The following is a 13,379-nucleotide window of genomic DNA, read 5'->3' on the forward strand; positions in this document are numbered from 1 at the left end:
CCACACTCAATACCACCTCTAGGGGCAATTTAAATTATCCAATGAATGCGTGTTTTTGGAATGTGGGAGGAAACCGGAGTGCCCGGTGAAAACCCACGCTGTCACGGGGAGAACATGCCTGTTGACAGCTGGGATAGGCTCCAGCACTCCCACGACCCTCGTGAGGATAACCGGCGAAGAAAATGTATGTATGTATGGATGGATATTACTAACATCGTGGCATTTGGTACCAGAAGGTGGCAGTCGTCGATTTACATCTACGGAGATTTGCGAAAAGGAGCATCAAAAGAAGCTTTATAGGTCCGCCACACCTTTATTAGATTATATACCTTTATCAGAGTTTGGTAGAGTCGTGCAATTTTCAGAGTCTTGATCCACCCTGATAATTTTTTTTAAGTAATTAAGTCAGTTGTCCACTATATATACACATATAGTTTCCGTGTTTGCAGTTTCCGTTGCAATCCTGCTTGGTTGGAGTTGTAGCGCTCCTGCTGCAGCAACATTCAGCGCCTCCCTTCAACGCGCAAACGCACGCGCAGACACGTTGCATTCAAGGACAAGCGCTTGATTTGCTGCAGCCTCTTCGTCCACGCAAGGAGCCTGATCAGCCCAAAACGCGGCTTTGTCCGCTCTTGTAAAGCCGCATCCACTCCCGTGGAGCGTTCTACCTTTGCATCCGGAGATTCTCCTCTCTGTCCCCTCAGTAGGTCATTCGGAAAACGGAAGCGAGGAACGAACAAGGGAACCACAAGGCTAATCAAACCGGATAATTTTCCACTTACTTATTTTCCCAATTTTACCTAAGAAGCTTCCGACGCTATGACGAACTTCATGAGGAAATGTCTCTGGCTGTTTTTTTGGGCTCCAAACCCGAGATGCTCCGGTAAGCCCACATTCACACAGTTTCTTGGAAGAAAATTCATACTCCGTTTAATACCACAAGAATGGAAGTGTATTTGCAGCTGCAAACTTTGAATCATTATTCCTCGAATCACTTCTCATTATTCAGTTTTATGCCAGATAACCGAAAGTTACATAAATGTTTTGGGTTTTTTTTTTTTTTTTGTCTTCTTCTTCTTCTAAAGATGTTGGAATGGAATGGAGATGAAGTGCAGCTGAAAATGTTTCTGCTATGGTCACATGAATTCCAAAATGAGGTGGGGTGTGTTCCCCCCAGGGTTTCTTTTCCACGCAAAAGCTTCTTGTTATAAGAGTTTGTCGAAGCCCTTTCAGGCGATGCTTGTAATCTCTTGTGTCGATGTGAAGAGTGATGTGTCTTTGTCATGTTAATTGCACGCAGTGCTCCAGGTGATCACTCTTCTCATGTTAATTCATTTATCTTCTTAGGGTGGGGGGGTTCTGCGGAGAGTTCCTGTTTTAAGGTCAGGCTTTGCGGATTCCCCATTTGGTATGAAGCATGTCAGCTTGGAGGTCTTACACTTTTAGCACCCCTCCCCCCTTTGTGCTGAGTTGTGCAAGAAGCAGTGCAGCTCTTTTAATTACTGTTTATCTCAATGCTTTGAGGTTTACATACCACAAGGAAGGGAATCCAGATGCACAAATTAAGAGCAGACCATTACCGTATTATTGACTTGTTGTTCACAGTCATCTTAGACCATCCAAGTCACGACTTTGTAGTATTACAGTAAGTAGTAGTTTCTTTGTTTCAAGTTTCAGACGAAAGCAATCTTTTCTACAGGGGTGGTTGTGCCTCAATTGGTTTGGATTTTGGGTTTTAGGTTTGCACAAAGGAAATACTGAAAATTTAATTAAATTTATATCTTAAAACCATTATTAATCCATCCATCCATTTTCTTAACCCCTTATCCTCACAAGGGTCTTCGGGAGTGCTGAAGCCTATCCCAGCTTTCAATGGGCAGGAGGCAGGGTACACCCTGAACTGGTTGCTAGCAATCACGCAGCACATAGAGACAAACAGCCACAACCTAGGGGCAATTTAGAGTGTCCAATTAATGTTGCATGTTGTTGGGATGTGGGAGGAAACCGGAGTGCCCGGAGAAAAGCCACGCAGCCAGGGGGAGAATATGCACACTCTACAGAGGCGGGTCCGGGATTGAACCTGGGACCTCAGAACTGTGAGACCAACGCTTTCCAGCTGATCCACCGTGCCACCACCATTATGAATTGTACAGGTAATGGTTTAAACAATCCGTTAACATTCTCAACTGTTACAAGTGCAAAACAAGCTTGAAAAAAGTAACATAAAAATGTTAAATTACAATGAAATACTATGAAAATACACTCTCCAAGGATGAATTATGAGAAATCAAAATCCCAAATATTTTTCATGAACGCAAAACTCAGAAAGTTAAGTACTTATATAATGTACAATGAGCAGTCAAAAACAGTCGTGGCAATTTGAATTAATCTACCAGCAACTGAATTAAAAAATTCTTGGTTTAATACTTGTTTGATTTTTTTTTTATTTTTTTATTTAAGGTTGTTTGACAATGTCCTCATGCTTTTAGCCACTTTTTGAAAATAACATCATTGTTTTGGATGCCTATCAGAAGCAAACAGCTGAGGTTGAATCTATTGCTTTGGAAGGGGAACCACCACTAAACGTTTTCAAAAGGTTGACAAAAGTGTGTTTGGGCTCAGGGTTATGTCATCAATGATGACACAATGATAGCGACGTCAACATGGTGACTCTATGATCTTCTCAGATCAGAGCCTTGACCCTACCACTTTTCAAAAGATGAAATGCGAAAGATAGTCTGACGCGTCTTTGGTCGTCACGAATATCCCTCAAAGCAGACTCTTTTTCTTGCCTTTGATTCTGGACACCCACTTTTCGACTGGATGGTTATGGGTGATTATGGAAAGAAATCATTTATTAGTATATATTTCAGTACATATTTAGTTCAAATTGGCCTAATTTTAAAACAATAAAATGTCTATATGCAATAAGTGATGATGATGCATGAGAGTCCGACTGTAGTCAATGGGTGGCTACCATGACTTATTGGAGTCTTCTGAATATTCTACAATTTCACAATGGCCAGTCATCCACAGGACGACGGGCTCGTCATTGCCGTTGCTCACTTCATGTCATTCTGGTCTCTCTTCCACTTGCGGCGCCAGTGTGGAGTGTGCATGTTTCTTCGGTTTCCTCCCATGTCCCAAAAACAAGCACAGTGGGTTGACTGAAAACTTAGATTCTTTGTAGCTGTGAGTGTGAATCCTTTGTGTGCCCTGCACACCTGGGATAGGCTTAAGCACACCCATGGCTCAAAATGAATAGATGTTCATCTCTTAACATCCTTTTTCAAGTGAGCTAAAATGCTAATTATGATTAATGATTCTGATTTTGGCAGAACTCATCTCTCGTAAGCTAAATTGGGGCACTGTGAGGTGTTTTTCAAAAGTTTCATATTATTGACATTTGCATTTACATTGTAGTTGTACCTATACTCATGGCAAAAAAGTTGCGAGAATTATTTCAACATCAAATGTATTGACTAAATATGCAAGTATAAAATGGAGAAGTTGGAAGTTAGTTCAAAGTCAAAGCAGCAGCTGTGGAAAAAATGTGGAAAGTAATTAATAAGTAGTCACGACAGTATGAGTCACCCAGTTGAGTTTCAGAGCTGCTGGTGGCGGCCGAAATGAGTCTGGAGGCCCTTCCTTTACTCTGGGGGGTGTTTACTGCCTGGAAGGGTGTCTACTATCCCTGTAATCATATGGAACCCAAGTCTACAGAGGTACTTTAAATCAGTCTCCAGGCACACTAGTAACAGTTTATACAAATTAAGAAAATGCAGCATATCTTGAGACAGACGTTTATGCATAGCCATAGACATATTCTGCCGGTTAAAAACCAAGTCACTGGCCTTTTGTTTAACTCTCTTGATAAACCAAGTGATGTAACATGCATTCTTTAAACGAGGATTGTCTTTTGACAATTATCATGCCTATAAACACTTGGAAATTCAAAAATGCTCTGTAGTTACATGCTAAAACTAGTTGGCACATCTGGTATTACAGTAAATCTGTCCTCACCATTGGAAGAGGTAATAGTTTACTGCAAGGGTTTGAAAAAGCATAAAACTCAACCTTGAGCACATATTAAAAGACATTTATAGAAGGCATTTAATAATTACGTTCTAAATAAAATAACTACATTGTAAAAATAAAAGCGCTTTAAGAGTGTTTTAGATCACCAAGGAAAAGCTTGCAGAAACCTTTCATTCAATTATTCATCTTCAACTGCTTATCCAAGGATTGGGTCGTGGGGGCAGTAGCTTTAACAGGGATGGCCAGAGGGCCCTTTCCTTTCATCCACCTCTTCCAGGTGGATCCTGAGGCATGTCTTGGGTTGTCCCCAGGGTCTCTTCCAGTGGGACATGCAGGGAACACCTCGCCAGGGAAGCATTTGGAGGCATCCGAACCATATGGCCCAGCCACCTCATCTGGCTCCTGCCAATGCAGAAGAACAGCAGCTTGACTCTGAGACCCTCCCAGATAACAGAGCTCCACCCTATCTCGAAGGGAGAGACCGGCTACCCTGGAGAGGAATCTCAATTCAGCCACTTGTATCCAGGATTTTTTTCTTTTGGTCATGACCCACAGCTCGTGAGTGTAGAAACGTAGATCGAAAGATCGTAGGTCATAGATAAAACAAGGTAAATACTTGGTTTTCTTAACTTGTTTGCATGAATCCCCAAGTTGAATGCGCAAGGAAATTTAATGTCATTTCTATTGAGCATCTCACTGAGAAAGTTTTAAGAATCATCTGTGCACGATTTTAAAAATGAAAACTGAGCAAAAAAAAAAAAGGGCATTTGGGATCATGCGTTCAGGACTAAGCTGTTCTTGAAAAACACAAATGGGACAATAAATCACCTGGTTTAAATCAACTCGATGTAGAATGAACTTCAGTATCTGCAATTCCAGGAGTTTTTTTTTCCATTTAGACAGGACAAGATATTATTTGAAGTTTTTCCATCCTCTCACCAAAAGCCATTAGCGTTTGCAATGTTAAAAAGTAAACATATAGTAACAATAGTAGTAGCAAATGTGATACTCCTTTATATAGTCAAGCCTTCAGTGATTCCCCTTTTTTCCATTTGTTTTTTCCCAACAGACATGATAAGTGTTTTCTTCACGCTACAAGTTGGAAGAGCAAATGCTTCTGGTCATTTTCAGTGTGATGTATGGATCTGTTGGCCAATTGACTTCCAGACAGACAAATAAATCAAGTCATGGCTGAACACGTAACCTCTTTGGACAAGGCAATCTAATTGTATCATTCTAAGCGCAATATGGCAAAGCATCTCTGCGACTATAATATTTCTGGTATTTCCAGCAGTGTGACACCGGCTCAACATAACTCGATTTGCCCCCCCCCTTTTTTTTTTTTTTTAAACTTGATCAAATGGTGGATGAAATCTGCCACCAGGACCACTATTATGGCATCCACTCCACCATGGTTCCAACTTCCACATGAGCTGAATTAATTGTGTATAATTAACCTTCATTATTGCCACTCACTCATGTAATACAGTAATCCCTCATTTTTCACGGTTAACTGGGACCAGAACCACCCACGAAAAGTGAAAAACCGCGAAGTTGTAGTATGTTTATGTGCATTTGCGGGGGTGTGGTGGTGAAAAAAAAACATCATGCACTGAAGCCGCAATAGGTGAAGCGTGGCCCCAGAGTTCTGAGGATGGGGTTAAAATCCCGGCCCCACCTGTGTGGAGTTTCCATGTTCTCCCTGTGCCTGCGTGGATTTTCTCCGGGCACTCTGCTTTCCTCCCACATCACAAAAACATCCATTCATTGGAGACTCTAAATTTCCCTCAGGTGATATTTGTGAGTGCGACTGTTGTCTGTCTCTGTGTGCCCTGCGATTGGCTGGCAACCAGTTCAGGGTTTGCCCTGCGTCCTGCCCGATGACTGCTGGGATAGGCTCCAGCACTTCCGTGACCCTCATGAGGATAAGTGGCTCGGAAACTGAATGAATGAGTGTGTATGTGCCTGTGTGTGTAGGGGTACCTCTGATCAGACCTTTTGAGCCGCAGGCTGCGTTCCTTACAAGGGTTCATTCATTATCATTACTGCTAGAGCCTCGCTTTTTTTGTTGCAACAGCGAAAGCTTTGTTCTGTTACTCTAATTGCCTTGTTGATGACAAACCTACGAAGGAGTGTGAAAAATGTTAGTCTTTTGAGTTGGTCAAGGAGCATGTGGCCTCTCACCCAAGGCTATTTCCTTGATCCAATGTTCTCTGAAAATGTAAACAAATTATAAATCATGACCACAGGCCTACTTCAAGTGCCCCCACATTGCTGCTCCGCTTACCAGATGATCTTTGCAACCTATCCTCATTTATGTACATGATAAACTTTATGGAATTATTTGGGTTTTTTTCATATAGTTGGATCAATAACAGTAAAGATATGACCTACTGAATTTCCTTTTTACAGATATAAGTATTTTACTTAATGGCAGTATTTATCCCTCAAAAGTTCTTCATTGTTTCTAAGAAAAAAATATCTGAAAGTAATATTTTTCAAACTTTTAATGCCGATATGTATTTACTGCCCCGATTGGCAGGTAACCTGTTCTTGGTGTAGCCCCCGGACCCCTCAAGTTCTCGCATTTGTATTTTCAGGAATTTTCACCAAAGTCCACTTTCATCTCTAATTCTTTATAACTCCAGAGCAGGGGTTTCAAACTCAATTTACCTCTGGGCCGCTGCAGGCAGCATCCGGCTGAGGGTGGGTCGCAGCCTTGGCGCACATGCACTCACAGCCAATTTCAATTAGAAATTTAAAAGAAAATTCAATCTTCTCAAACATCCATCCATCCATTTTCTTACCCGCTTACCCTCACAAGGGTCGCAGGAGTGCTGGAGCCTATCCCAGGTGTCAACGGGCAGGAGGCGGTGTACACCCTGAGCTGGTTGGCAGCCAATTGCAGGGCACATGAAGACAGACAAATCATACCTAGGGGCAGATTACAGTGTCCAATTAATTTTCCATGTTTTGGGGATGTGGGAGGAAATCGGAGTGCCCGTAGAAAACCCACGCAGCCAGGGGGAGAACATGCAAAATCCACACAGACGGAACCGGGAACGAACCCAGGTCCTCAGAAGTATGAGGCCAATGCTTCCTGGCACCCCCACCGTGCCGCCTTCTCAAACATGTTCTTTAAAAAAAAAAAAAAAAAGTTAAACACATTAAGAGAAAATAGGAGACAGTGGTGCAACTGTTTAGACCATTGGCCACACAGTTCTGAGGTCCAGGATTCAAATCCTGGCCCTGCCTGTGTGGAGTTTGCATGTTCTCCCTGTGACTATGTGGGTTTTCTCCGGGCATTCCAGTTTCCTCCCACACACCCAAAAACATGCATTAATTAGGGACTCTACATTGGACTTTACTGTGATTGTGTGACTTTTGTCTGTCTCTATATGCCCTGTGGTTGATTAGCAACCAGTTTAGAGTGTACCCCACATCTTGCCCGATGATACCTGTGATTGGAGCCAGCACCACCCCGACCCTGGTGAGGATGAGTGGCTCGGAAAATGAATGAATGAAAAAAGTTAAAGATGCTTCTGTCAATAAATTGTGTACAAAACTAGTAAAAAGCTACATAGCAACGCTGCTGTAATTTTCACTCATAAGAGTATTTCTTTGCTTGCACGTGCCCGAGAGCCATATACCCCACCATGATTGATTGACTTTGCACACAAAACTGTGTGTAGTGAAGGTTTATGTACTTCTCATATTTGGCGATTAGGGTTGATTGGAAAACATACACCAGCTCCCATGATAGGCGGCATCGGTGGAGTGGCCCTTGAACACCATACTGGTGATGGTGCCAAATGAAAGGGAGCCCCCCCTCCTCTTTCTCTCTCTCTCTCTCCTCTCTCTCTCTCTCTCTCTCTCTCTCTCTCTCTCTCTGTTAATTAGCAAGGTTTTGCAATTGAATTTGGGTTTTATTACATGTGAGGTTCCCTTTGATTACAGTATTTCCGCATTATAAGGCGCACATTCAATGAATGGCTTATTTAAAAACTTTTTTCATATAGAAGGTGCACCGCATTATAAGGCACATTGAATAGACGCTACAATAAAGACTGGGGTTATGTTATGCATCCATTAGATGGAGCTGCACTAAAGGCTCAATATTGATCCATATATAAGTCGCACCGCATTATAACGCGCACCATCGGCTTTTGAGAAAATTAAAGAATTTTAGGTGCGCCTTATAGTGCGGAAAATACGGTACTTTCAAAGTGAGAAATGTTTGTTTTGACCTTTTTGGTCTGAAAAAAGGCTTATATATCACATGTATTAACCCATTAACGGCCAAGTGAAAGGCATTAACTTTGTGCATTTTGTAGGTTGTCACTGTATGACGTTCAGTCCATTTAATCGCATTAGGTCACAGGCAGGGCGGGACGGTACTGCTGCTGCAAAGCATTGGCCTCACAGTTCTGAGGACTGGGGTTCAAATTCCAGCTCCGCCTGTGTGGCGTTTGCATGTTCCGGGTGGCCTGCGTGGGTTTTCTCCGGGCATTCTGGTTTCCTAAATTGCCCCAAGGTGCGATTGTGAGTGCGGCTGTTGTTTGTCTCCATGTGCCCTGTGATTGGCTGGCAACCAGTTCAGGGTGTACCCCTCTTCCTGCCCAAAGACATCTGAGATACGCTCCAGCACTCCCGCGGCCCTCGTGAGGATAAGCAGCTCAACAAATGGATGGATGGAAGATCACAGGTAGATCTGCCACACAAATATCATGGGAACTTGATTTGTCGCAGAATTGGACTAATCTGGTCAGGGCGAGGTCTCTGTACTGTATAGGTCTCTGATTTAACTTCTCTTTCTGTCTTTTTCATATCATGTCCTCATATGCATTTAGAAAAATGTTTTAAGTGAAACTACCAGAGTATGTGTCTTCGAGAGTAAAAGTAAAACTTCTTCTTTTCCTTTCGGCTTGTCCCGATTTGGGGTCGCCACAGCGTGTCATCTTTTTCCATCTAAGCCTATCTTGTGCATCTTCCTCACTAACACCCACAGTCTTCATGTCGTCCCTCACCTCATCCATCAATCTTTTCTTTGGTCTTCCTCTCACTCTTTTGCCTGGCAGCTCCATCCTCAGCACCCTTCTACCAATATACTCACTCTCTCACCTCTGGACATGTCCAAACCATCGAAGTCTGCTCCCTCGAACCTTTTCCTCAAAACATCCAACTTTGGCGGTCCCTCTAATGAGCTCATTTCTAATCCTAGCCAACCTACTCACTACAGAGAACCTCAACATCTTCATTTCTACTACCTCCAGTTCTGCTTCCTGTTGTTTCTTCAGTGCCACCGTCTCTAATCCGTACATCATGGCCGGCCTCACCACTGTTTTCTAAACTTTGCCCTTCATCCAAGCAGAGACTCTTCTGTCACATAACACACCAGCCACTTTCCGCCAGCTGTTCCAACCTGCTTGAACACGTTTCTTCACTTCCTTACCACACTCACCATTGCTCTGGATTCTTGACTGGATTGTTTGAAGTTGTCCACCCGTGCTATCTCTTGTCCCTGTCGCCTCACTCTTCCCCCGCCACCCCTCTCATTCACGCACATATACTCCTTTACTTTGGCTAATCTTCATTCCTCTCCTTTCCAGTGCATGTCTCCATCTTTCTAATTGTTCCTCCGCCTGCTCCCTGCTTTCACTGCAGATCACAATATCATCTGAGAACATCATGGTCCAAGGGGAATACAGTTTAACCTCATCTGTCAGCCTATCCATTACTACTGCAAAAAGGAAGGGGCTCAAGATGGATCCCTAATGCAGTCCCAACTCCACCTTAAATTCTTCTGACACACCTACGGCACATCTCACCGCTGCTCTGCTGTCCTCTGTACCACAGTTCCTCTCTTGGTACTCCGTCATAGGCTTTCTCTCGGTCTACAAAGACACAATGTAGCTCCTTCTGACCTTCTCTGTACTTTTCCACAAGCATCCTCAAGGCAAATAATGCATTTGTAGAAGGGCACGTTTTTAAACATCTATTTCCAGTTTTTGCTGCAAAGTAATTTTCACTGATCAGATATTGTGGTCCAATCTTTAATTTACCAATATACAATCAACATCTACTGCGAAGCTAGAGAACACAGCTTAAGGTGTAGAATTGAATGCTGGACATGACTGCCATGAAGATGAGTTTGGGTGTTGCCAGAGCATCATCACCATCAACATCTGGGTAGTATGATTGGACCTTGATGGATATAAAAGCTAGAATGTTAATCACCTGCCCTTTCTCAGTTGTCAGAGGCATTTATAAAGCATATTCAAGCATGCAATGTAATTATTACATCTGAATGAGGAGTGCTTATCATAGCTCCATAGAGGCAGAGTACTCAGCCTTACTTATAGTTTGGCCATTCATTTTTCACTACGATTGGTTGGCAGTCAAGTAAGAGTGTGCCCTGTGACAGGTCGGATAGGCTCCAACACACCTGGTTTCCTAGAGAGGAAAAGTGGAACAGAAAATGGATGGATAGAATTCAGTTGCCACATTATACAAACTGATGATATATCACTACAAGGTTTAAAAATGTCAAAAGGAAACCAGAATCCACCATAACGAGACCCCGAAGACACCTCATCTGGTTCCTCTCGATGCAGAGGAGCAGGCCCTTCGAAATGATGTATCTCCCTTGTGAGGTGTTCTGGGAATGTCGCACGCAGACATGTACCACCAGGACATGCTAGAGAAACTACTGTATGGCCTGGGAATGTTTCAGGATCCCAGTGGAAAAACTGGTCATCGTCCCTGGGGAAGGGGTAATCCGGGATTCTCTGATGAGGTTGCTGCGACCGTGACCGGACCTTGAAAGAGCGCAAGAAAATGGATGAATGGATTTCAAAAGGTAACTGCTGAGCTCTGACAACGCATCATAGATTTAACTGCACAATGTCATTCCGTCACAAATTCATGCGGGAACGATAGTAATTGGGTCAGTGGTTTCCATACTAAATTTGGAGGGTGATTGTATAAACATTCTTTCCAGCACATTCATTTAATGAAAATCTAATGAAACCACATGGCAATTCCTGCAAAATATGAAGACAAACACTTCTAAGCAGACAATGTCCCTTGCTAGCCTTTTGCATAAAATACATTCTGTGCAGTGTTTTAATAAAGACCGTATAGTATATCGTCCAGTTATGAAAATACTACTTTGGAAGCATCTATGCTAATCTTTTGATTTGATTAACCAACTGGCATTAGCCAGTTCCAGTCAAATGCCACCATAGTTTGAGCCTTCTCAAATGTTTTCTCCGGTTTTCTGAGACGTGCCTTCTGTGTTAGCATTAACCTGCAACTTATTCACCTGCATTAGGTTTAACGCGACAGCAAAAGTGTATTCTGAATGTGTAAATAAAATGTAACAACAATCAAATACAATTTTTACAAAGGAAAATACATTTTGAGTCACTCACAGCCACAAATCAGTGCTTCGTGAGAGACACTGAAAAAGTAGATGTACTATGACGATTGCGGTCATGACTCAAAATCCACATTACTGATTAGGATTTCTTTTTCATACGAGTAGCCCTATGGGGGCACAAACCAGTGCAATCTGTAGGCCGGTCCCAAGCCCGGATAAATGCAGAGGGTCGTCAGGAAGGGCATCCGGCGTAAAAACTGTGCCAAACAAATATGAGCGTTCATCTAAAGAATCCCATACCGGATCGGTCGTGGCCCGGGTTAACAACGCCCGCCCCCGGCACTGCTAACCTGCAGGGCGTCAGTGGAAATTCAGCTACTGTGGGTCGAAGACAAAGAAGAGGAGGAAACCGGATCCAGCGTCAGAAGAAAAAGAGGAATGCACAGAGCCTACAACTGAGTGTAGGGACTTTGAATGTTGGGACTATGACAGGAAAAGCTCAGGAGTTGGTTGACATGATGATTAGGAGAAAGGTTGATATTCTGTGCATCCAAGAGAGCAGGTGGAAAGGTAGTAAGGCTAGAAGTTTGGGAGCAGGGTTTAAATTATTCTACCACGGAGTAGATGGGAAGAGAAATGGAGTAGGGGTTATTTTAAAGGAAGAGCTGGCTAAGAATGTCTTGGAGGTGAAAAGAGTATCAGATCGAGTGATGAGACTAAAATTTGAAATTGAGGGTGTTATGTATAATGTGGTTAGCGGCTATGCACCACAGGTAGGATGTGACCTAGAGTTGAAAGAGAAATTCTGGAAGGAACTAGATGAAGTAGTTCTGAGCATCCCAGACAGCGAGAGAGTTGTGATTGGTGCAGATTGTAATGGACATATTGGTAAAGGAAACAGGGGCGATGAAGAAGTGATGGGTAAGCATCCAGGAAAGGAACTTTGAAGGGCAGATGGTGGTGGACTTTGCAAAAAGGATGGAGATGGCTGTAGTGAACACTTATTTCCAAAAGAGGGAGGAACATATAGTGACCTACAAGAGCGGCGGTAGAACCACGCAGGTAGATTATATTTTGTGCAGACGATGTAATCTGAAGGAGGTTACTGACTGTAAAGTAGTGGTAGGGGAGAGTGTAGCTCGACAGCATAGGATGGTAGTATGTAGGATGATTCTGGTGGTGGGTAGGAAGATTAAGAAGACAAAGGTAGAGCAGAGAACCAGGTGGTGGAAGCTGAGAAAGGAAGAATGTTGTGCGGCCTTCCGGAAAGAGGTGAGACAGGCTCTCGATGGACAACCGAATCTCCCGGAAGACTGGACGACGACAGCCAAGGTGATCAGAGAGACAGGCAGGCGAGTACTTGGTGTGTCATCTGGTAGGAAAGGGGAGAAGGAGACTTGGTGGTGGAACCCCATAATACAGGGAGTCATACAAGGAAAGAGATTAGCGAAGAAGAAGTGGGATACTGAGAGGACTGAGGAGAGGCGAAAGGAGTACATCGAGATGCGACGTAGGGCAAAGGTAGAGGTGGCAAAGGCTAAACAAGAGGCATATGAAGACATGTACACCAGGTTGGACACGAAAGAAGGAGAAAAGGATCTCTACAGGTTGGCCAGACAGAGGGATAGAGATGGGAAGGATGTGCAGAAGGTTAGGGTGATTAAGGATAGAGATGGAAATGTGTTGACTGGTGCCGGTAGTGTGCTAAATAGATGGAAAGAATACTTTGAGAAGTTGATGAATGAAGAAAATGAGAGAGAAGGAAGAGTTGAAGAGGCAAGAGTGAAGGACCAGGAAGTGGAAATGATTACTAAGGGGGAAGTCAGAAAGGCATTACAAAGGATGAAAAATGGGAAGGCAGTTGGTCCTGATGACATACCGGTAGAGGTATGGAAGCAATTTGGAGAGATGGCTGTGGAGTTTTTGACCAACTTATTCAACAGAATACTAGCGGGCGAAA

The 13,379-nt window shown here is 43.2% G+C and overlaps 1 protein-coding gene across 9 annotated transcripts in view; it reads left to right on the forward strand.

Annotated features, from left to right (window-relative positions):
• Window positions 1-201: 201 nt before the first annotated feature.
• Window positions 202-13,379, forward strand: part of ror2 (receptor tyrosine kinase-like orphan receptor 2) — a 70,159-nt gene continuing 56,981 nt past the window's right edge. For 2 of the 9 annotated variants that reach the window (XM_061801902.1, XM_061801907.1), the window contains exon 1: window positions 353-883. In XM_061801902.1, the coding sequence (XP_061657886.1) occupies window positions 820-883 (64 nt within the window). In that variant the 5' untranslated portion in view covers window positions 353-819. Of the gene's footprint in view, window positions 301-351; window positions 884-2,000; window positions 2,154-8,713; window positions 8,744-10,759; window positions 10,898-13,379 lie in introns of those variants that run through there. The other 7 variants (XM_061801903.1, XM_061801905.1, XM_061801904.1 and 4 more) reach the window with 5 other exon arrangements.

This window comes from Syngnathoides biaculeatus, chromosome 17, assembly GCF_019802595.1.
Source record: "Syngnathoides biaculeatus isolate LvHL_M chromosome 17, ASM1980259v1, whole genome shotgun sequence".
In the NCBI taxonomy this organism is placed as follows: Eukaryota; Metazoa; Chordata; class Actinopteri; order Syngnathiformes; family Syngnathidae; genus Syngnathoides; species Syngnathoides biaculeatus.